At 38.2% G+C, this 24,893-nt stretch overlaps 2 protein-coding genes across 2 annotated transcripts; both read right to left on the bottom strand.

The window, feature by feature from the left end:
- Positions 1 to 4,355: 4,355 nt before the first annotated feature.
- LOC123664528 (UDP-glycosyltransferase UGT5-like) lies at positions 4,356 to 7,735 on the bottom strand. The gene is made up of 4 exons (XM_045599064.1): positions 6,885 to 7,735; positions 6,554 to 6,776; positions 6,255 to 6,474; positions 4,356 to 4,674 (listed from the first exon to the last, which is right to left on the bottom strand). The coding sequence occupies exons 1-4, from the start codon at positions 7,710 to 7,712 to the stop codon at positions 4,395 to 4,397; spliced, it is 1,551 nt and encodes a 516-aa protein (XP_045455020.1). The 5' UTR covers positions 7,713 to 7,735; the 3' UTR covers positions 4,356 to 4,394.
- A 1,434-nt stretch (positions 7,736 to 9,169) lies between these two features.
- On the bottom strand, positions 9,170 to 12,059 carry LOC123664529 (UDP-glucosyltransferase 2-like). Its single transcript, XM_045599065.1, has 4 exons — positions 11,238 to 12,059; positions 10,914 to 11,136; positions 10,597 to 10,816; positions 9,170 to 9,528 (listed from the first exon to the last, which is right to left on the bottom strand). The coding sequence occupies exons 1-4, from the start codon at positions 12,057 to 12,059 to the stop codon at positions 9,249 to 9,251; spliced, it is 1,545 nt and encodes a 514-aa protein (XP_045455021.1). The 3' UTR covers positions 9,170 to 9,248.
- Between the last annotated feature and the right edge of the window lie 12,834 nt (positions 12,060 to 24,893).

Here is a 24,893-nt window from a genome sequence, read left to right as displayed (position 1 = left end):
GTTGCTCTGTATGGTGATTGTTGTTTTCGGATATATGACATTCTTCACAAATATTCTTTTTTGGCTTATGGAAACTAATATTTAGGTTTTTGTTGACAATATCACGATCTTGTCGAACGCTAGTTACTTTATTTGTGTACTTATTGGAATCAAACCATTCTTGGTACAATTTATACATTTTAGGAAACGAGAGAGATCCATCAAGATACTTTCTGGTGGAATCTTTACGAGTATAGTGTGATTCTACAGTTGAAAAATTTGCAAGATGTTCAAGTACACTACACTTCATTTGATTGGTTATTTTTTTATATGGTGGACATGTTTTCCTCGCTGATCAGACTGTACAACTCCTTGTCCTTTTTCTAGTTTTTCCAAAGCTGTATATAGAAAATTGAAACTTATAGATAGGGTATTTAAAAACATAGTTTTACATACAGGAACATTTCTAATAACAATATTGTCCGTTTCATAAATAGGTAAAGTGTAAAAAATAGTACTCAGTCTTTTAGTATTCTCCTTGTCCGTTGTTATCCTCTTTTTCATGTTTTTAGTAGCATGCTTCGTCAAAAAATCCCACTGCCTGGAATGATCTCCAATGTTCCAAAACATTTTAAATACGTTTGCTCTATTCTCTTCCGAAATTTTTTTACTACATTTTTTTCTACATGTCGAAGGACATGGAGATTTCAATAGTTTTTTATTATTGACTTTTCCATTTCTACTAGTATATTGTAAGCGTCTATTGACATTCCATTTTCTTACCTCATCTTTCCATTCCTTCATAAAACGTTCTCTTTGTCTACCTTTGTCTTTCTTGGTCCCTGAAATTCGTTTGCGATTCCGAGAAGTTGGAGTAGTCACTGGTGAGTCTGTGTCGGTAACATAAGTTGCAGGAGTAGAGACAGAACTATCTAGACAATATGTATCAACACAATAAGTTGCAGGACAAAAATCAACGTAGGGTGATGGCATCGGAGTATAATCGTTTATTTTTTCATGACAGTTACTGGTACTAGGGTTTTTTTTTAACATTTAAATCCAGTATGTTCATGTTGTCAGATAAAGGTTTGGTTGAGAATCTTCAATTTCTAATGGTGTTGAAGATTTAGTAGGTAGCAAAGTCTCAGTTTTATTAGAAGGTTCTTTAGTGAAGTCTTTATTGTTAGGAGCTGGTAAAAATTCGGGAATGTCGTTTGAAAATATTGATAAGTTAGATGGTAGATCTGGTAAAAAACCCTCCGCAACCATCGTATCTTCCAAATCAATGTTGTCTAATATTGATAACTCTTCTTTGGTGAAATGTGCATTTGAAGGTAGAGGAGAATCTGAAAAAAAATACAAAATCGAAAATCAGTACAATGAGTCAAGTTAAAACTACGCAAAAATTGTTCAACGTATACTGGTCTATCTTCGTTATACCAGTATACGCGGTTACACTCCTAAAATAAAAAATAATTGAATTAAGTACCCATTTTAGTATTTTTGTAAAATAAAAATTCACAATTTCAACTGTACTTGCCTCTTTCCTCTTCATTTTGAACTTTATCACAAGCTTCAGAAGTATTTTCCTTGTCATCCGTAAAGTTATAATATTTCTCATTAACTAAATTAATAATTCTTCGAGACCTAGTACCCATTTCCACTTTCTATTCAATTATAGCTTCAAATTGAAATAAAAGCAAGACAAATAAACAAATATTTACGTAAAAATATCGAAAAGTACGCAATCACCTCCACACATCGCGACGTTCCGACGAATACTGAGCCAGTTAAAACTTGCACCAAAATCACCGCGCTCGCGTCTCGCGTATACTGGTATCGTGCACTTGACTCATTGTGCTATGTCAAAATAAATTAACTATGTATTTGATCCAGTGTACGCCATTTTTTTTTTTCGTTATTTATAGGGATATAATTTTTTAACATAGGTAGATAGGAAATGAAGTAAATGTTATTAATATCTTAAAAAATGAAATTATCGAAAATTGTAAGTTGACTCAGTATACTTAGGAGCCATCGAATCGTTCGTAAAAAATTTTGAGTTAAAGGAAGCCAGCCTATCGCACCTCTCGCACCTATCAAATAGGTAAAATTCTAAAACTTTATAGCTTGGCAATAATATTTTATATACGATTTTTGCAGGCAAGCCGATATGATTGGTTTTGTAATTACAATATCTTACCTATGAAATCAATTTCGATTGGTTGACAGATCACATCTACTTGCCAGGTAGCAATACACAGAAATAAGTAGGCAAGCCTAACTAGGCATATTCTGTGTGTTAAAACTATCAATTGAAATAAAGCTCATTCGGTAAACACAAGGTGATTAAAGAAAATTTATTAGAATAAATTAAATTGAAAAACATTAGAGACATTTAAAAAACTCACAAAAGAAATGTATTTATCGTCTTAATATATGCCAAGCAATTTTTTATATCAGTACTTTATGCTATGATGTTTTGTCTTTCATTTAAAATTCATCAAGTTTTTAATGGATATATATGTATATGTGTATGTCTATATGTATGTGGTACATATACGTACGTATATAAGTATAATATGTTCATGTTATGTTACATAACATTTTTGCGCCCCATCCCATACTCCTTATTTAGTCCTCTGCCCAAAGGTTGCCTAGAAGAAATCGCTGTACTAGCGATAAGGTCGCCTGTTGCAACTGATGCAAATTCTATTTTTATATATCATTTGTTAAAACCTTGTATTGGTGTGCGAAAGTGTAAATAAATAAATAAATTAATTAAAAATAGCTATGAATACTTTTCAATAGGCAAGTTATGATAGGCATATATGCTTATAAATTATATTTGATAAAAAATATGTCTCATCGAGTTATCACATCGGTGAAGGTCGATCTTCCACGTCTCCTCTACTAATCTATACGATTAAATAAAATTGGCGTGTCTGTTTGTGATATTAAAATAATCAGTTTTTACTAAATGCAGATGGATGTATACACGATACATATACCAAAATAACATTTTTTACAATTTTTGTCGGTCTGTCTGTCTGTCTGTCTGTCTGTTGGTTCCGGCTAATTTCTGAAACAGCTGGACTGATTTCAACGGGACTTTCACTGGTGGATAGCCGATGTGAAATTTATTTATTTTCTATCTCTGAGGACTGAACAAAAACTCATTTGTTTAATTCCACGCGTACACAGTCGCGGGCACAGCTAGTATGTATGAATAAATCTTTCCTTTTATATTTATTTGGAAAAGAAAAAACTAAAGAAATGTAATATCACATATTCAAATTATCTTTACAATGGTGTAATTTATTTATTATTTCCATTTAATTATGTGTTTATCGCTAAACAAAATTGGAAGATAATACATGAGACTGATAAAGTTTTATGTATTTTACGCTTATTTCGTTTACGTAAAAACTATCTAATTTATAAGGTCATGTAATCCTTTTGTGATGCCTCTTATACATAATTTTATCTTTACCTTAAACAAAGTACTCAATGTACGTAGTAGTAGTTACACGTTCATTTTTAAATGGAATGTTGGAACAAATAAAAATGAGGAGCAATAGGTTAGCGTGGTATGGGCATGTAATGAGGAGGGATGAACGCTATGTTGGTAAAAGAATGTTAGGGGTGAATGTCGAAGGACGAAGAGCGATCGGCAGACCGAAAAAGCGATAGATGGATTGTGTGAGTGAGGATATGAGAAAGAAAGGAGTAAGCGCTGAAGTGACGAATAATAGAGAGGAATGGAAATCTAACTGAGGTAGGGCACAGCAGGAATTTCCTGCTCAAAATATGAAGCAGCCCGACTGGGGTAGTACCTCGACCTTACAGTAGATCACAGCAAAATAATACTGTTTTCAAGCAGTATTGTGTTCCTGTTGGTGAGTAAGGTGACCAGAGCTCCTGGGGGGATTGGGGATTGGGTCGACAACGCGCTTGCGATGCTTCTGGTGTTGCAGGCGTCTATAAGCTACGGTAATCGCTTACCATCAGGTGAGCCGTACGCTTGTTTGCCGACCTAGTGACATAAAAAAAAAAAAAAAAAAAAATGGAAGAGGAAAACATGTTGTGCCGACCCTACATAAGTGTGATAAGGGCAGGAAGATGATGGGATGATGTTGGAACAAACCAATTATGTTATTCAGCTTAAGTTAACTAACCTACTACTTCCTGACCTTAGATCGCACGTAATTTATTTTTCCTCTCATTTTCGTTGTATTCTCTTTCTTTTACAGTGGGTTTCATCCAACTATAATTTTTTTTTTGTTTCAAAAGTTAGTTGTTCAGAAGTTTAGTTGCGTGTTAAATGTAAATGGTAGTAGAATAAGGTTAGTTTTTATTGAATACCTAAACTTACATTGTGATATGATCCATATGTAAGATACTAAATTTATTTATTAATTAACCTTAACTTTAACACGGATGTAACGTCTTATGGTATTGACAATAAAACATGTCGCTAATACAGTGGCAATGGAAACTACTGCAAGAGAAGCTATCAGTAGTAACACCAGTTCCAGCTCGTAGTACTCGGTCCGGCTGACGCCCGCACCGGACGCGCGCAGGTGTCGTCCGCCGTGACGCAGCACGTGCTCCGTCCACCACACGGCGCGCTCCAGCGGTTTCTGGGGTTGGTCATTCATAATGTTGCTCAGCTTTACTATATTTTCTCGATAGCTGAAAATAAACAACAAAGCGGGAAAACGGTTATAAAGAAATAAGTGAAATAAATAATTAGTCGTATCTGTCTCTATTTTTTTGTGTGTTGTCTCATAAATTTTTACTGGATGTACCAATTGGGACCACGATAAGCGCTCTAAGGTCTAGTGGTGCGCGTACCGCGTTGGCGCCTACACCTCGGCGGTGCGGGTTCGATTTCTGGTCGGAGTGAATATTTGTATTTTTAACAATTTTTCTTTCCAGTCTAAGCGTCTGTACTTGTTAGGTTTTTCCATTTTGCCTTGGAGAGCATGTTAAGCTATCGGGCCTGGTTCCTGTCATGGACACCAATCCTTCTCTACGTGGAGAAAGAGGCCTATGCCCAATAGTGGGGTGTCACAGGTTTAAGCGAATTGTCTCAACACTACGACTTGATAGAAAATATAGATTTTCGATATTTCTTAAATCCGACTCGATATAAAAAAAAGAACTTTTAAAGTGGTGTATGAATCTAAAAGGTGCTATCGTGCTACGCAGAGAAGAAAGACATCGGGAGAAATTGTTTGAATTTTTGGGAAATCATTAAACATGGACTTATTGTTTTCTAATGTTTACGCGAATTTTACTCATTTAATAAAACACTTTTTTCGGATTTTATCGCGGTTTATTGTTAACTTTTGATTCCCGACGTTTCGGATACTTTACAGCAACCATGGTCACGGGAGGACTGAGGTGTCAGACGTCCCAACGTTACAAAGTTATTCGAAACTACCCGACATACATCAATATCTTATATAGTCCTATCTACGCAGAATGTGCTAATTGAGTCTTCAATCTGTGGTGAATTATGCTTGGTTTTTGATTTAATTATATTAATAATGGGGTCCCAAGCAGGTGGTAATTGCCAGCCATCTTCTCTATTGAAATTTGGATGTTTTTTAATTTCAATAGCCTCACGGATCATCCTTGGTTGGAATCGGTGTTCTTTTGCGAGGATCTGTGGTTTATCGAATCTAATATAATGGCTAGCTGTGTCTAGACTGTGTTCACAGATTGCAGACTTAGTATAGCGACGATGTTTTAAGTCAGCTATATGTTCCTTAACGCGAGTTTTGATCGATCGTTTTGTTTGTCCTATATAAGAGAGACCACAGTCACAATCAAGCTTGTATACTCCTGCATCTTGTAAGGGTATATGACACTTGACAGATGGTAAAAATTGACTTATCGTTTTTGGCGGCTTGAAAAAAGTTTTTATAGAAGCTCGCTTTAAGATGAAGCCAATCTTGTCAGTGACCCCTTTCATAAAAGGTAGCACAGCAGGTACTCGTTCGACGGTGGCTGGTTTCACACGTTCACTGCGATGAGGACGCAACTTTTTTGTTAACAATAAACCGCGATAAAATCCGAAAAAAGTGTTTTATTAAACATGGACTTTTTAACCATTATAAAAGTAGTTTATAGATTTTTTAATAAATCGTATTTTAGATTGAAAAAATATTATTTAGTGATACGATAACACTCAAAAGGTATATTTTTGCTAACTCAGAACTTGTTTGAAAAAGGGTAAACAGATTATATTTTCTGTTTTTTCTTACCTCTTATTGTTAATTACTTTTGTAATAGTGATTATTAGCTCATCTTCTGTCATTTTATCTATTAAAATACGTTCGCCTATATTTAACTTTACATAATGCTCAACATTAAACCATTGGTCTCCTAGCATCGGTACACCAATCAGAGGAACTCCTGCAGTGATAGCTTCATCCGTTGACTGTAAGCCTCCTTGTGTTATAAATAGCTTGATTTTCGGGTGTCCTGATATAAAATTTGAAATAAAAATTAATGTTTAGTTTAAATATTGACTACTTATATTTTAAATAACAAATTGACTCACGTAGCAGATCAGATTGTGGTAACCATTTTGAAATCCTTACGTTTTTCGAACGTCCTGGAATCTCATCATTATCCCACTTCCACAACACATCGTAAGGAAGTTTAGAAAATACATCAGTAAATATCTTTAACTTTTCCGCCGGAAGCATTGAAGGTTTGACATTTGTACCAAAACTTATATATATAACACCATTTGTTGAAGAATCGAGGTAAGATTTCAAATCCTGAAATTGTATTTTTAAAGTTAAGAAATTTCAATAATATTATAAATAAATGAATTAGTTATGTCTTATTTATAATTACTCAATACTCATATAATGTCTTTATCTCACCTGAGGTAGGTCACGTTGTGGTTTCTGATGCAGGCCTCCCAAATACACTACATTTGGTGGAACTGGTCGGTTGAAATCCCAAATAGGATGTACATTTAAAAATAACATCTGAACGTTCTGTCTTATGTCGTCTATACTAGGTGCGCTTGGACCAAAAATTTCCCTCAATATTTCATTTTCTAAAGGTTTTATTTTTACAAAAATACTGTTTATCGAATAGTGTAAATATAATTCATTTATCTTTTCCCATACAGTCATATTGTAAATCCTTCTATGAAACAGATCAGGATAAAGAAAGGGATGTGTTTTAGCGCCTACTATATCCAAATTGAAACTGTAGCTGCCTAAAGAGCTAAATTCGATTACAGGTGCATTATATATATGAGAAAAAATTAAAAATGGACGTACCCAAGATTCTACCAATATTAAGTCAATTTTTTTTGTTTCATGAAAAAATTTTTGAATAACTGGAGTTTGAAACTGTATTTTACTTAATTTTACTACCGTCTTGACAAAAAAGTTCATCATTACAAGAGCATCTTTCTCGCGTCCTAGTTCAGCAAGCATCTTATTCCAGTACGCATATGAAATATCATGAATATCGATTTCTGTAAGATTTTGAGGAGTATGATCCTTGGGAAATGCTGGATCTGTTGTTATCACTGTAACTTCGTGTCCAAGTTTAGCTAGTTCTTGCATAACAGGGCGAAACACCACTTGATGACTTATCGAAGGTATCGGAAATATTCCTAATATTTTAGCCGACTTAATACCGACGATAAGAAAACTCAAACTAAATATTAATTTAAACATTTTTAACATGTTCATTTAACCTAATACTAGCCCTTGAAACTAACAACTTTACTGTGTTGATGGTCTTTATATAGACACGCAATTCAAGTTTACCGATGACGCAAGTTATCTTGTCAAATATTTAACAATTTTTTGTCTTGTGACTTTTGATCTTATTCATATGTTAAAATTATATTTAATTAATTAAATGTTATTATTTTTATAGTTCTTTGAATCCATTGTTACACTAACTGAAACACTTAATAATATTTAGTATTTTACGTTTATCGATTGATCGTTTTTGTGTTGATTTGATATTTTCTGTATTCAGTAGGAACAAGGTTATAAAATAACACATCTTTAATTATATACACACAACGACTTAGTTCGCAAAAAAGTATAGTGCTATAAAATAATATGCCGCGTACTTATAAATCTTATAAACGCAGATTAAATATTAAACAAACAACAAATGCGACAAAATTATATGTATAAGTACCACGGTTCGGCGTAATTTTTGCATGTCATTTTATAACTTAATTATTTTTAAAAGTGAATTTGTTTAGTTTTACATGTATAAAATAGTTATAATGATCACGCATTTATTAAAAAAAAATTTTCTTCTAAAAATCGATGCACCTTTCTTTTCTGATTACTAATACTCTGAATTACATGCGTGAAATTTCATTCATTGTAATTTCATATAATAAAAAATAAATAATAATGATAACCTATCGTAATATCTGCCAACGGTTTGATCCCGGTTAGCCTCGCTCACCATCTGAGGCAACTTGGGATTGGGGACGGTTCGCTTGCAACCTGGATGCGAAGGCAATATTATTTTACTCGGCTAGGATTGTCAGCTGATTTCTCATCCTACAGCTTAACCCCTGGCCGTTGATCTCCCTGTGGGGCTTAAATCTGCTGATACTAAATATACTACAGAATATCTTTTCTTATGGTGTGAAGCTAGCTTATAGCATGGTTATTAACATAATAACAACAACATTCAAATATGTGTCGTTAGATTACACGTTGTTACAGAATGCGTTGAGGAAATAAAGGTTCACTGCTCGTTCCCGGTAGGTGATAGCATGATAATTCGGCTTCGGTATCGATTGTAGATCACACCCCAAGTATTCTTATAAAAAAATATTCAATGTACAGTTTTGACTTTCCTACCATTTTATTATATGTATAGAATATTTAAGTTCTTTTAAGTTTTAGATTGTAGGCACTTTCAATTGGTTTGGTAATAAGTTATGTTTTGCGTTATTTATTATTTTGCAACCGTTGTAGAATTGTATAAAAGTACTACTACTAAACCTAAAATTAAATAGCGCTAATAAAGATACCACTTCTAAACCTTAAAATGTTTTATCTAATTTCTTTTTTTTTATCATTTTATATGCCGGAGCTCTAAACTATGAAAATGATAAACGATATCATAACGGAGTATATTCGAGATTGAGTGTTAAATATAAACGCTAATAGAATAAGGCAAAATCTATTGCATAACTAACCTTACGTTATGATACTCGTAGGACCATATGCAAGAAAAAAAAATATTCATTAATTAACCTTATATTTAACACGGATGTAACGTCTTATGTTGTTGACAATAAAACATGTCGCTAATACAGTGCCAATGGAAACTACTACAAGAGCAGCTAACAGCAGTAACACCAGCTCTAGCTCGTAGTACTCGGTCCAGCTGACGCCCGCACCGGACGCGCGCAGGTGTCGTCCGCCGTGACGCAGCACGTGCTCCGTCCACCACACGGCGCGCTCCAGTGGTTTCTGGGGTTGGTCGTTCATAATGTTGCTCAGCTTTACTATGTTTTCTCGATAGCTGAAAATAAACAAGAAACTGGAAAAACGGTGAAATAAATAATTAGTCGTATCTGTCTCTATTTTTTTTTTGTGTGTTGTCTCATAAATTTTTACTTGATGTTTCAGTTTTCACCGCACCGATCGCTTTTGTGTGGTGGTGCACGTACCGTGTTGGCGCCTACACCGCGGCTGTCGCGGTTTCTATTCCCGCTCGGAGTGAATGTTTGTATTTGTACAAATGTTTCTTTCCGGTATGGGTATCTATACTTCTAAGTCTCACCACCGTGTCTCGGAAGACACGTTAATCTATCGGTCCCGGTTCCTATCATAGACACCTGATTTTTCATCGTAACTCGCAGTATATATCTGAAAATCCGTAGTTGAGCATGGTTAATAAAGCTCTAATCCTTTTTCTACATTGCGAAAGAGGCCTATGCCCAGCAGTGAGATGATACAGGTTAAATGCAGTGCACCACTTTAGAGAGAGCATTGTTCACATCGTCATATTTTGTCTCTTGGCTGAATAGTAATCATACTAATTTTGACTCTTCTTTCTACACTCTGCTTGTCATATCGTCCAGCTTAAATAAAATCAAGATCTGGAAAGTTACGTTTGAGCTATCCGTAATAACGCGTATTTGACTTTTCATTCAATTCTTTCATTTCAATACTAGTCAATGAAATTAGAATTCGGTTTTGTTCGCAAACACGCACAGTTATCATTTTGTATTAATATTTGATCAAGATACTCTAGATTTGTCTGCCACGTATTAATAAAGAATACCTGATTATAATTTTCTCAACGGTACGACTTACGACTGACTTATAAATATCATAAATTTTACCGCGACAAGAAGCAAAAAAAAAACCGTCACAGAAAACCTTTGGTGTGTGGAAAATCGTGCGAGATGCCTTTTTTATACCATATTAAAAACCATTTGTATATTTTTTGATAAATCGTAAAATTAAAAATATATATATTTATTTAGTGATACGATAATAAACATATCTACACTATCTTTACGCCAACTCAATACTTGTTTTAAAAAAAAAGGTAAACAAATTATATAATCTGTTTTTCACGTACCTCTTATCGTTGATTACTTTTGTAATAGCATTCATTAGCTCATCTTCTGTCATTTCTTCTATTAAAATGCGTTCACCGATATTTAAGTTGACATATAGCTCAACGTTAAGCCATTGATCTCCGATCATCGGTACACCGACAAGAGGAACTCCTGCAGTGATAGCTTCATCCGTTGACTGTAAGCCTCCTTGTGTTATAAATAGCTTGATTTTTGGGTGCCCTGATATAAAACCACGAAAAATAATCAATTTTGAAATACAAATTAATGTTTAGTTTAAATATTGACTACTTATATTTTAAATAACAAATTGACTCACGTAGCAGATCAGATTGTGGTAACCATTTTGAAATCCTTACGTTTTTCGAACGTCCTGGAAGCTCATCTTTATCCCACTTCCACAACACATTGTAAGGAAGTTTAGAAAATACATCAGTAAATATTTTTAATTTTTCCACCGGAAGCATTGAAGGTTTGACATTTGTACCAAAACTTATATATACAACATCATTTGTTGAAGAATCGAGGTAAGATTTCAAATCCTGAAATTGTATTTTTAAAGTTAAGAAATTTCAATAATATTATAAATAAATGAATTAGTTATGTCTTATTTATAATTACTCATATAATGTCTTCATCTTACCTGAGGTAGGTCACGTTGTGGTTTCTGATGCAGGCCCCCCAAATACACTACATTTGGTGGAACTGGTCGGTTGAAATCCCAAATAGGATGTACATTTAAAAATAACATCTGAACGTTTTGTCTTATATCGTCTATACTAGGTGTATTTGGACCAAAAACTTCCCTCAACATTTCATTTTCTACAAGAACATTATTCGCAAAAATACGATTTGTCGAATAATGTAAATATATTACATTAATCTTTTCCCATATTGTCAGGTTATTAACCTTTCTATGAAATATATCAGGATAAAGAACAGGGTGTGTATTAGCTCCTATTTTATCTAAATTGGAACTGTAGGTACCGTAAGAACTGAATTCGATTACAGGTGCATTACATAAATGAGAAAAAATGAAAAATGGACGTGCCCAAGATTCTAAAAATATTAAATCGATTTTTTTTTTGTCTTGTAAAAAATTTTGAATAGCAGGAGTTTGTAACTGTATTTTAAATAATTCTGTTATCACCTTGGTAAAATCGTTCATCATTACAAGAGTATCTTTCTCGTGTCCTAGTTCACCAAGTATCTTATTCCAGTATGCATATGAAATATCATGGATATCAATTTCAGTGAGATTTTGAGGAGTATGATCCTTAAGAAATGCTGGATCTGCCGTTATCACTGTAACTTCATGTCCACGTTTAGCTAGTTCTTGCATAACAGGACGAAATACCACTTGATGACTTATCGATGGTGCCGGAAATATTCCTAATATTTTAGCCGACTTGATACCGACGATAAAAAAACTCAAACTAAAAATTAATTTCAACATTTTTAGCATGTTTACTTAAAGTACTACTAGAAATTGAAAGTAACAACTTTGGTATGTTGATGCTCTTTTTATATATGCACGATTACATTTTTGCGACAACGCATATTATCTTGTTGTTATACTAGTCTTTATCAAGTATTCGACACTTTATTATCTCATGATTTTTGATCATATTATTTATCTGTAAAAATTACATTTAATAAATTAAATGTTGTTATTATTATAGTATTTTGTATCCATTGTTACACATGTAAAAACATTTATATATTTTCTCTTTACTCTTTGTAACATAAAACAACATACCTTTAATTATATACACACGACGACTTAACTCGTAAGAGACTTTTAGTATTAAAAAACAATATGCTGTGTATTTATAACTTCGACGGCAACTTTTATTTTAATATTTACGTAGATCAATAAATAAACAAACAACAAAATTATAAGTATGAGTACGATGAGCTAACGTAATTTTTTCAAGTCATTTTTTTAATCTGAATTATTATTAAAACAAATATTATTAGTGGTACACACTTCAGCCTATCGCAGTCCACTGCTAGACATAGGCCTCCCCAAGTTCGCGCCACACATCCCGGTCTTCCGCAATCCTCATCCAGCCTACACCAGCAATCTTACGTAGATCGTCGGTCCAACGGGTCGGAGAACGGCCCACACTGCGTTTGCCAAGACGCGGTCTCCACTCTAGGCCCACCCGTCTACTCCAACGGCCATTGGTCCTGCGACACAGATGACCAGCCCACTGCCACTTCAACTTGCTAATTCTGTGGGCTATGTCGGTTATTTTCGTTCTCTCGCGAATAGTCTCATTTCTAATCCTGTCTTTGAGAGAGACCCCAAGCATAGCCCGTTCCATTGCACGTTCAGCGACTTTAAACTTATGGACCAGTCCCTTCGTCAGTGTCCACGTCTCGGCTCCGTATGTTAACACAGGCAAGACGCATTGCTCGAAAACTTTTGTCTTTAAGCATTGCGGAATCTTCGAAGTGAAGATTCGACGGAGTCTGCCAAACGCCGCCCAGCCCAACCGAATCCTCCTTCTATTTTGTTTTTGATGTTTTCCAGTATTTCCCTAACTGCGGGGTCGTAGGCAGGAGCTGGGGTCTGAGTATCTGTGTCTTGAGTTGGGGATCGGGGATTGGCAATGAGAGTCTTGGTATCTTCTATATCTCTACGAAGTCCACCCAGCTGGTTGCCAATATCGTTCAGGCTATTTATCTTAGTTCTGAGACTAGCCTCTAGAGTATCCCGTTTCTGGGTCTCTTTTTCAGAGTTTGGTTTCCCACTTCCATCGCAAAAATCCCTTAACCCCTTCTCCAATCCTTTCTGCATCTCTCGGATCTCCTTGATGTTTCTGAAAGGGTCCGTTATTTCATACCCAAGCCAGCTCCGTACTGCTTTGGTCTCTTTCAAGTTTTCAGAAACCTCTTTCTGTAACAATTGTATCTCGGTGATAGACGACTGTCTTAACCCCTGGACTTGCTGGTGATGAGCCCTCTCAATTCGTACCAACTCTTGTGCATGCCTTGATCTCTCCTTTTCCAAGTTGTACTTGTGCCTATTTCTAGAGTCTGAGAGAGAGAGAGCACTATCTCGTACACACCCTGTAAGCTATCGTGGCACACTGCTTTTATCTCTCGCTTGATCTTCCCTGCAGATTCCAGGGCATCTTTGCCCTTCTGCAGAAGATCATTGGCTTCTCCTGTGACCAAATCCATCTCTACGCCCATTCCCTTCCTCGAACTGGTATACAGTAGACTTACTCTTCTGTCACAACTCGATGTTCCTGAGCCGACCGATGAGGTCTCCATGTCCTCGAAATCCGACTCCTGAGGCTCGAGGCCCTCATGCGGGTGAACGATGACGTATTCCGCTGTATTGACCGGTGGCTTCAACATCGGCTGGTCGACTTTTTCCATTGAGGACGGGGGTGCCGACTTAATGGAAGCTGTCCTAGTCAATACCATCTGATGCAGTGATTTGGTCGACGCAGAGTCCGAAGTCTTTCTTGCTGTTTTGGTTGTTGAGGACATTGCGCAAGTTGTAGACAGTGCGTTATTAACGCTATCGACGCTTAGTGCGCAGAGAGTCGATAGTGAGAATTCGAATTCAAACTCGAATACGAATGAGTGGGTTAACGTGAAACCGAGACGCTCGCGCCGCCGATCGGCAACCACTCATAATAACCAGAGTAAGTTAGCGGTGGAGGAAGAAATTATACCTGCGGAGGGGTCAAATATAAACTTAAAAGGAGACAATAAAGTGACCAAGACTCGGAAAATAGCCCCGATCAGCAAGGGAATAAATACGTCGAGTATTAAAATTAAGGCGGTTGAACGTAAGAAGTATTTACATTTTTTTTTATGTCACTAGGTCGGCAAACAAGCGTACGGCTCACTTGATGGTAAGCGATTGCCGTAGCTTATAGACACCTGCAACACCAGAAGCATCGCAAGCGCGTTGCCGACCCAATCTCCAATCCCCCCAGGAGCTCTGGTCACCTTACTCACCAACAGGAACACAATACTGCTTGAAAACAGTATTATTTTGCTGCGGTCTTCTGTAAGGTCGAGGTACTACCCCAGTCGGGCTGCTCCATATTTTGAGCAGGAAATTATTGCTGTGCCCTACCTCAGTTGTCACATGTCTGGAGGCTTCTGAAAGATACAATGGAGAAAGACATAACCGAGTATGTGACAGAAATATTGGGTGAAGGCACTTTCGTAACATTTAGCAAGATCCAACACAAAACTGAGAGGGGGTACTCGTCATTTAAAATTTGTGTAACGGAAGACAATTTTAACAAGTTGTACAATCCTAGCGTATGGCCGAAAGACACCGAATACAGTGAATGGGTGTTTTTTCGAGCCCCCAAACACACTCAAAAAGAATTCGCGGACTAATAGGATAGTTAACATTCTGTATCAGAATGTTAGAGGCCTCCGAACGAAGACTTCGCAATTTTTATCATTTGTCGAATCTTCGGGCTCCGATTTGTTCGCGGTCACCGAAACCGGCTGCAACGAGGCCATTCAGAATGTGGAGATCGTGCCGCCCGGCTACTACGTGGTGCGCTGCGACCGTGCGGATGGCCGCAAGCAGGGCGGCGTGCTGCTGGCGGCCGCGCCTCGGTTCGAGTTGCGGCAAGTACCCGTGTCTGACAGTATTAACATGGACAATTGTAATTTTGAACTCCTATGTGCGTCGGTTTATATACGTGATAGATTTTTATATGCCTGTTGTGTTGTTTATATCCTACCGCGGACTGGGGAAAACGAGTACCTAGTAATGCTCGGATTGATTGAACAAATATGTGTCAGATTTAAAAATAATGTAGTTGTTTTGGGTGACTTCAATTTGAACTCGTGTAATTATAACAGTGTGCACAGTTACTACGAATATTTTATGTCCTTCTGTGAACTTGTTCAGTGTAATACTGTTCTTAACTGCGGTGGTGGCGGCCGACGAGGCTTTGCTGCCGGTGGACGCGTACCACCCGCCGCTCGCCATCGCTGTCGCCGCCTCTGCCAGTGCCCGCGCCACCGCGCGCGCAGATAACTACCAGGATTCAAGCCAGCAACCATTAAAGCAATGGAACTTTAATAAAGCGAATTTTTATGAATTATATTATTGCATTTTAAAAATTGACTGCACGGAGTTATATACGACCAACGATCCTAATTTAGCATTAAAATTATTGTATGATAAACTTTTTACGTTTTTGATAATTGTGTGCCTTTAAAGTCTCGTAAACGGGATAATTTTAGATATCCAGTATGGTATAACTCACAAATTATTAAAGATATACAGATAAAATACAGGTTACACAAAAAATATAAAACTAGTAAGAGTCGCAGCGACTATGAGAAATTTTCTCAGTATAGAGCGAAAGTAAAGGCGGAAACTGCGCGTGCTCATAACCTCTATCAGGAACGAGTCCAGAACAATCTCGCATCGGACCCCAAAGCATTTTGGGGGTTTTTAAGAGTGAGAGAGTTTTCACGCAGTGTAAATTAATGAGAGACGGGCGCACTCTTTCAGATCAAGAATGTGCAAATGAACTAGCCAGGTTCTTCTACTCCGTGTTTAGCGGGGAGCCAGCGCGTCTAGATGTGTCCGCTGTGAGTGCGACGGTGGGAGGGGATGCGCGCGTGTACCTGACGTGTCTCGCTCTGGTGGATGTGTCTCGCGCAATCGCGCGGCTGCCACCGAAGCGGTCTGTTGGACCGGACGGAATCCCGCCTTACATCCTCAAGGATTGTCGTCTCACGTTTGAGCAGCCCCTGCTGCATGTGTTCAATGTTTGCCTGGCTAACGCTACCTTTCCTGATAGGTGGAAACTCACCCGAGTGGTTCCAGTGCCGAAGGGAAAGGGCGGAACAGAGCCGAGTGACTACAGACCCGTGGCTATCCTGTGTGCAGTGGCCAAGGTGTTCGAGTCGGCTATCCACCATGCGTTGTATGCGCAGGTGAGGGCCCGATTGTCTGATGCGCAGCACGGATTTCGTTCAGGGCGGGGAACAACGGGCAATCTGCTGCATTTGATGACGCGGCTGGTACCAGGTGGATGTCGCCTACCTGGATTTCCGAAGGGCATTTGACACGGTTGATAACGACGTCCTGCTGGAGAAGCTGGCTGGCATGGGCTGCACGCCGCATACATTGTCCTTCTTCGCCAGCTACTTGCGAGACAGGCGTCAGTATGTTGACTATGATGGGTGCCTTTCGGAGCAGTACTGGACAAGATCAGGCGTCAGTCAAGGCAGTAATTTAGGACCCCTCCAATTCATCATAATGATTAATGATCTACCGGAGGTGGTTCAAGAGTCTACATGCCTCCTATATGCCGACAACCTGAAGCTAGTACGCGAAGTGGGTGACATGGTGGACCATGATGGACTGCAGAGGGATATTGACAGCGTTGTCGAATGGAGTCGAAGGAATAGACTAAACTTCAACGCTGGAAAGTGTTCCTTGCTTTCGTTCAGTCGCGCGCGCGTTCCTCGGCACTTTGCCTATCACGTGGGGGATGAGCCTTTGCAGCGGGTCACGGAGGTGAGGGATCTGGGCGTTCGATTTACCTCTGATCTCAACTTTCGGGGGCATATAGCCGATGTGTCCAAAAAGGCATACCGAAACCTTGGTTTCATACTGAGGCAAGCGGGAAGCTTTACCAATGTAGCCGCTTTGCGTGCATTATACGAGGCACTGGTGAGGAGTCATCTGGAGTGTAACTCGGTTGTATGGTCTCCGGGTGAGGTCAAGTTTAAGCTTATGATGGAACGCATCCAAAATAAATTCACTAGGTTCCTCTACCTTAAAATGTATGGAGTGTATCCAGGGTATCCCTTGCTGTATCCCAGCTTATTCGTTATGGGCATGGTGGGATACAGTAAGCTGGAAACATGGCGGGAAGTCGCTCTTGCCAAATACCTGATAAAGGTATTACGTGGTGAGTTAGACAATCCAGCAGTTCTGGAGGAGTTGCAGCTCTCCGCGCCACCTGGCAGCGTCGAGCGTCACCGGCGGCCGCCACTGTTGGCGCTGCCGCTCGCGCGCACCGGCTTGCTGCGGGGCGCGCCGCTCGTGAGGTCGTTGCGAATGCTCAAAGCGGCGGCATGCCATGTCGATCTGTTTGGTTGTACACTGGACGAGTTCACTAAAGTTTGTTATAAATTGTGTGCTTGATTTTTTTTTCCGGTAATCTTTTAATTCTTTAAAAATTGATCAATCGCGACATTATTTATTTAATCTGACATATAAAAATTTAATTTAATTGTATTAATATAGATATACTAATCTGTGTTATTATTATTGAATGTTTGTTTTTATGAATTTTGTTTTTTTTTTTTTTAGATTTGATTATATGATTAATTAGACGTTAAATTATTATTATCTTTTTATTGATTTTATTGAATTGTTTTAATTAATTGATAAATTTAATGTTACATATTGAAATTGATTTTAATTTTATTAATATAAATGTACTAATTTGTATTATTATTATGTTTGTTTTTATGAATTTTATGAATTTTTTAAGTGTGATTATTTATTGATTATTTTATATTTATTGATTATTTTATATTTTTTGATTATTTTGTTTTTATTGAATTGTTTAAATTGTTTGTCAAATTTAATGTTATTTGTTGTGATAAACTTAACTAACGCATTGGGTAACTGTAATGTTAGTTCTAAGTTTTTGTTAATGTATAAATAAATAAATAATTAAAAAAATAAAAAAGTATACTTTATATTTTTTAGTATACAAAGGAAAAGGGATCTGAGCTACTCGCCAAGTAACCTACGCCAAGAGACAATTATGTGTTAATAGAAATAAATATAATTTAAATACAGTATTTTATGTACAGTATTTTATGTATTTAATGTGTTCTGCTATTATATTATAATGTCTATAATAATTTTTCTTTATATTATAACTAGTCTAGAATTTTATTATATATATATATTCACTTTTTTTATCTTTATATTTAAAACCGTCAGCGCGGGACTCATGTATCGCTGGTGTTGTGCGATGTGCGTCGATGGAGTCCTGCCGGTCTGGAGTACGCCCGCGGAGAGATGTAGTTAGGTAAATTGGCGCTACAAGGTGGAGTCCCGTAGCTTAGTTGTTGCAGATGTCTTTTCACGTGTGTTTCGCGCGGTCTTGATACAGTATTAGTTTTAATTTATTTGATGAAGCAGAGTCAGGTGCAGTTTGCAGTCTCGCAACGTCCGAGCTGCGACGCAACGTATGTGTTTTTTGTCGGTCACGCGCTTAAACTAGGTCGCGAGATTGATGTGCGCCTCGACTGTTTTATTTGCCTACTAAGTGAATTTTAGATAATTTGTATGTGATGTTCCTTATACGTGTTTCTTTCCTCTGCTATCCTTCCACTGAAGATGGTGTGGATGGTGTCGTTGTAACGGTCTTATCACCAGCTCTCTGTTGATCTAACTCTCAGTATATTACGACGATCCTTTCTGCTTGTATCAATGTTTCAAAACTTGGGTCTTGTTGCGCCGGTTTCCTTAGGGTTACGGGTTTGCCCACAGAGTATGATATGAAAAGCACTTCCGAAAATCACTTGGCACACTCACTGTGGCGGTTGGCTCAAAATTCTATTTTTGCAGAATTTTTTATTGAGGAGCCGATGTTGTTAGTGCGAAGTATGAGCGGACAGTTCCTGTCCGCGTAAATATGTACTCGTCTAATCCGACCATACACTCCCTCAGAATGAATGGATACACTGGCGCGCCGATACCAAAACTTCAAAAGGACACCCTATACTTGGTATATACGCAGGAAGAGAAAAAAATCCTGATAGACCAGGGATACGGCACTGGAGAGGGATCGCGCGTCATGACCATTCATGAAGCACAAGGGCAAACCTACAGCGAGGTCATCATCGTCCAGACAAAGACCGAGAGGCTACAGATCCACGACAGTGTGCCTCATGCGGTAGTAGCGTTGACAAGACACACTAACACCTGTGTCTATTACACTGACGACGGTGACGACGCAATCGGTAGGTTCGTTAGCCGAGCGTTGGGTGCCTCGACGAAAACCATCTTGGAGCACAACCTAAAAAGAACGATCTACAAGCGTGATATGTCGCTGGCAAGGGCTCTGTTAAAGATGCTGGGGGCAGGCGCGGCTTATGATATACAAATAAGGAAGTAGATATAGATATATAAATTCTTATTAATTCCTCTTGATTTACTATTAAATAAATACAAATAGCAATTAATGTGTTTTTGCATGTTAATATAATTATTTTAAATTTTATTTAACCATTTATTACTGAATTTCTTATTATTGAATTTATTATTATTGAATGCTAGCTATGTTTGATTATTGATATTATCTTGACTTAATTTGACTTTTTATATAAATTAGATTAATAATCTTTTTAAATGAATGTTATTGTTAACAAGTAGGATCTTTACTTTTAAATTTTTTTTATTAAGTAATTTTTTTTTATTAAGTAATTTTAATTATACTTGCTACATGACATTAATATATTGTGGAATGTTGTGTACCCCGTTATGGGATACATATTAGATAATAAAGTAATAGTGAATCATATATGATGTTCTATATATCTTCCGTGGATGTACCTACAAAACAAAATAAATAGATAAATAAATATTTATGTAGTGAAATTTAAGTAAATAATAGAAATAGATAAATTATAAATAGATCGATATAAAAAAACAGCTATATATATAGTAAATAAGTGTACATATAGATATAGATAAGAAAAAAATTTATTATTCAGAAATTAGAAAGGAGTTATGTCTATACTTCTCCTTAGAGAGTATTCAGTAAGGAAAAAAAAAAGCCGTCAGCGTCGGACCACGTCCTAGTTTAACTAGGCAGAGTCACAGGACTGTCGATCCGTAGTAGCAAAGAAAAATCGCCTGTGGTACTATTATAATGCATGCATGATTAACAAAAGGCATGGGCATTTTGAGCCCGTGGATCAAATCTTAAAAAAAAAAAAACCGAATCCTCCTATCGGCCTCCTTCTCAAAGTTGTTGCGGCCTAGTTGGATAGTATGGCCTAGGTAAATATAATCCTGAACAACTTCGAGAAGGGTACCATCGACCGATACCGGTATCGGTATGACTTGGTTGTTAAACATAACTTTCGTCTTATTCAAGTCCATACAGAGACCGACACGTCGGGAGGACTCGTTTAGGCCGGCCAGCATTTGGCCTAACTCATCCAGCGTCTCCACAAAGATGACAATATCGTCGGCGAAACGAAGGTGAGAGATGAATTCACCGTTGACGTTGATGCCTCGTTCCCCCCAATCCAAGGTCTTAAAAACATCCTCTAGCGCAGTGGTAAACAATTTCGGTGATATTACATCCCCCTGTCTTACCCCACGACGGAGGGAAATAGGTCTTGTTCTTTGGTCATTGACATGAACGGTCATCGTCGCCGCGTCGTACATAGATTTCAGTACCTCGATATATCGCCAGTCGATATGAAATCTCTGCAGAGAGTCCAGGACAGCCCAGGTCTCGACAGAGTCGAAGGCTTTCTCGTAGTCCACAAATACCATACACAGCGGTTGATTATATTCTTCCGTCTTTTGAATAATCTGCCGAACAGTATGGATGTGATCCACGGTGCTGTAGCTATTTCGAAACCCAGCCTGCTCTGGTGGTTGAAATTTGTCGAGTCTTAAGTCGAGACGATTCGTAACAACCCTCGAAAACAGCTTATAGACGTGGCTCAGAAGTGAGATCAGTCTGTAATTCTTTAACAGAGACTTATAGCTTCTCTCAAAAAACAGCACCACCACACTCCTGGACCACGCCTGGCGTGGTACTTCGGCTGATGACGGTGTTAAATAGTCTTGCCAAGGCTTTCAGGACAGGTCGCCCTGCGGCTGTAAGGAGTTCAGTGGTAACTCCGTCATCCCCCGGGGCCCTCCCATTTTTAAGCTGCCCGAGCGCTGCACCAATCTCATCCTCTTCGAAGTCCGGGATACACTCCGAATAATGGCGCAACAATGATGCCCGTGGATCTTCGGTGTCCCAAGTCGCAGGTTTGCGTGCGCTCGACGAGTACAGCTCTCCATTAAAATTCTTAACCTCTTCTCGGATCTGAGGGCGAGAGCAGACGGTTCTGCCATCTGCTGTTTTAAGCTTCGCAAGAAGGCTTCTCCCCAATGGTCTTTGGAAAACTTTGGACCCCCTTTTCTGCTCAATCAGAGTAGTAACCTCTGTCGTATTTGAGCAGCGGAGGTCTCGGCGAATAAGTTTCCGTATCCTCTTGGAAAGAGCCCTTGTTCTGGCGAAGCAGCCGGCAACTCGCGCCTCTGCCGCATCAGATCCAAGGCTTCGGGAGAAAGTTGGGACTGCTTCGTTGGCTTTGTTGGTGGAAAGTGCCTGCGACCCAGTGTACACACCGTCTTCACCATGTTGTCGGTTATCTCGTCCACGTCGCTAGTAGTTTCCAGCGAATCAAATCGGTATTTGGGGCAGCGTAGGTCGGAGAGTAGATTTCATCAAGCGGGTCCGCTCCTTTCGGAGACATATAGTCAGAGTGCCCCGTACTAGCCGGTGGTCGCTGCCGGTGTTAAACCTGTTAACCACTGAGACATTTCTGAATATATGCCTTTTATCCGCTATGATGAAATCTATCTCGTTCCTCGTCACAGTATCGGGGCTTTGCCATGTCCACCTCCTTTGGGGCTTCTTCTCAAAAAATGAGTTCATCAAGAAGAGTCCCTCCGATTTGAGATAGTTGACAAGCGTCTGCCCTCTGCGATTCCTGTGCCCCAATCCGTGTGGTCCGATGCTCGATCCGTCGCGGTCTTGTACTCCCACTTTAGCGTTGAAGTCTCCCATAACAACGCTGTAGAAAGTCGAAGTAGTGTCATGTATGGCCCTTGCAATGTCTTCATACAAGGCTTCGACATCATCGTCAGAGTATGCCGAGGTCGGCGCATATATCTGTATCACTTTCAGGGAGTACCTGTCAGTGAGTTTGAGTACAAGGTATGCTACCCGGGTCGACACACTGCTGACTTCCACAACGTTGCTAGTGAGAGTCTTGTGGATCAGAAAACCGACGCCACCTTGAAAAAGCCCATCACCTTCACGGAAGTAGAACAAGTGCCCGGAGTCCAGGATCATCGTGTCCTCACCCTGTCTTCGGACTTCAGACAACCTCAGTATGCTCCACTTAATGTGACTAAGTTCTACTTCAAGTTCGGTAAGGTGATGGTCAACCGTAGCGTGCGTCCATTATACGTAGCCAGGTATATTTTATGGCAGCCTCCCGTACCCCGGTGATTTTCAGCACCCTCTACCCCACCGTTACCGCGGCCGCTGCCATAGCCGGGAATAGTGGGGCTGCCGGGAACTAAGGGCCTAAACTTTTGGTGCGAACTCATGGGTTTTTTGCTCATAATCACCACGCTGGGCAGGCGGGTTGGTGACCGCAGGGCTAACTTTATCGCACCAAAGACGCTGATGCCCGTCCTCGGTCTGTGCATTTAAAAAGCCAGCAGTTGGATGGCAATCCCGCCATCGGTCGGCCTTTCAAGTTCCAAGGTGGTAGTGGAACTGTGTTATCCCTTAGTCACCTCTTACGACACCCACGAGAAGAAAGGGGGTGGCTATATTCTTTAGTACCACAGCCACACAGTACGTAGGTATATGTATAAAATATTATTGTAATCGCACATTTCTTTAATTTTTTAATATTTTTTTCTGAAAATCGATTCTTTGCTGGTATTAACTTTCTGTATAATACTTAAGCGTAATATGTAATTAATTGTTGTTTCAGATAAGTATTCAAAATTATTATTATTTAACCTACCACCTTTGAGGTTAGAATAACGCCTGGCTCCGGCGCTTCGGGCAGTGCAGCATATTGAATATTTTTCGAATAATTAGTAAAAATAAAATTTGTTTAAGTAAAAAACATAAAATGAAATGAGGCTGTATGGTCTTAGACCTTTGCCTTTTATTGAATAAATGTAAATTTGAAAGATGGATCGTGACTGTCTTTATAAATGTGTTATCTTAAAATTGTCATCATAAATGTAAGCATTTGTTTCCGTTTCCTGACACCGGTGGCGCCCTTTCTCTTCCTTTTGTTATGTGTCAAGTGCTGGTCGCGTAAAATTATATATCGTATTTTACCAGAAATCTAACCTGACTTTTATTGAAATCCTGCCGAATTCCAATACCTTTTACAGTTATTTAGATAAAAACAATGAATTTATGCTTACATTGCTTTGGAGCGAAACAATAAGTGGCGCGCCATTTTTTTTAAAGCATCTATCTCTCAGTCGTTGAACATTAGTTGTATCGTTTGTTAAAAACCGTGTGAAAACGTTAAATTAACGTCTGAAATGTGAAAATAACATGTGAAAGCTACGGAACGGAGCATGAGTAACGTAAGTTGTATCGTTTGTTGATCTTGGAGTCGAGATCGTTTATACGTACTCCTTTTCGAAAATAACTTGTGAAAATAACGTGTGTAAGGTGCAAAATTCTTCGTCTGATCTCGAAACTTTAACCATGGATATCTCCATAACCATGGGATTCCGAAGTGTGGCAGTGGTACCGGGGGTAGGTTAATCAATACAATATTTACATTTGGGTGAAAAATCATTGCGTTCTATTAAGGAAAAGTGACGAAACGCGAGTGGTACATATCCGATGTAGTGGTGATTTAAAGAAAATATTGTGGCTCTGGGCGTTGCTGCTTTGTACGTACACATATAATTATCATAATGTTGTTCTGAGCTTTGCACATTGTTTTGATTTTTATTTCTGTTTCTGTTGTACTTGTTGTTATATAATGTTAATGGCAGGAAGCACGAAAACGATACACAAAACTTACTTTCATAAAATAGCTTATATAATATATAGCTCTTCTTTTAATAATATTTTTATTTCACTGCGCAAATGCCTTGGCATCTTCACTATCTATTATCTTCAACACTTCGCTCAATACGGGCATTTTCCCTAAAAAGTGGAAAGAGGCACGAATTGTTCCTGTTTTTCAAAACGACAATCCTAATATTATAGAAAACTAAATAAAATCGCAATCAACTTTAAACCTGATGCAGAGAAGGAGATGAAAATTTTACGTACAAATCAAAATCAAAAATATATTTATTCAAATTGGTTTCAAAAACATCTTTTAATCGTCATTTTACAAATTAATATTTTAAATATTTTTAAAAATAAAGCTACCGGTTCGGAATGGAGATTCTGCAGAGAAATTAATTATTATAATTAAAGTTTCGATTACCACTACAATAGTATTAACAAGACTTAATATATAAGAT

This window comes from Melitaea cinxia, chromosome 22 (assembly GCF_905220565.1).
Source record: "Melitaea cinxia chromosome 22, ilMelCinx1.1, whole genome shotgun sequence".
NCBI classification, from domain to species: Eukaryota; Metazoa; Arthropoda; class Insecta; order Lepidoptera; family Nymphalidae; genus Melitaea; species Melitaea cinxia.
Note: the sequence above shows the minus strand (reverse complement) of the source record. Positions and strands in the feature narration are given on the sequence as shown.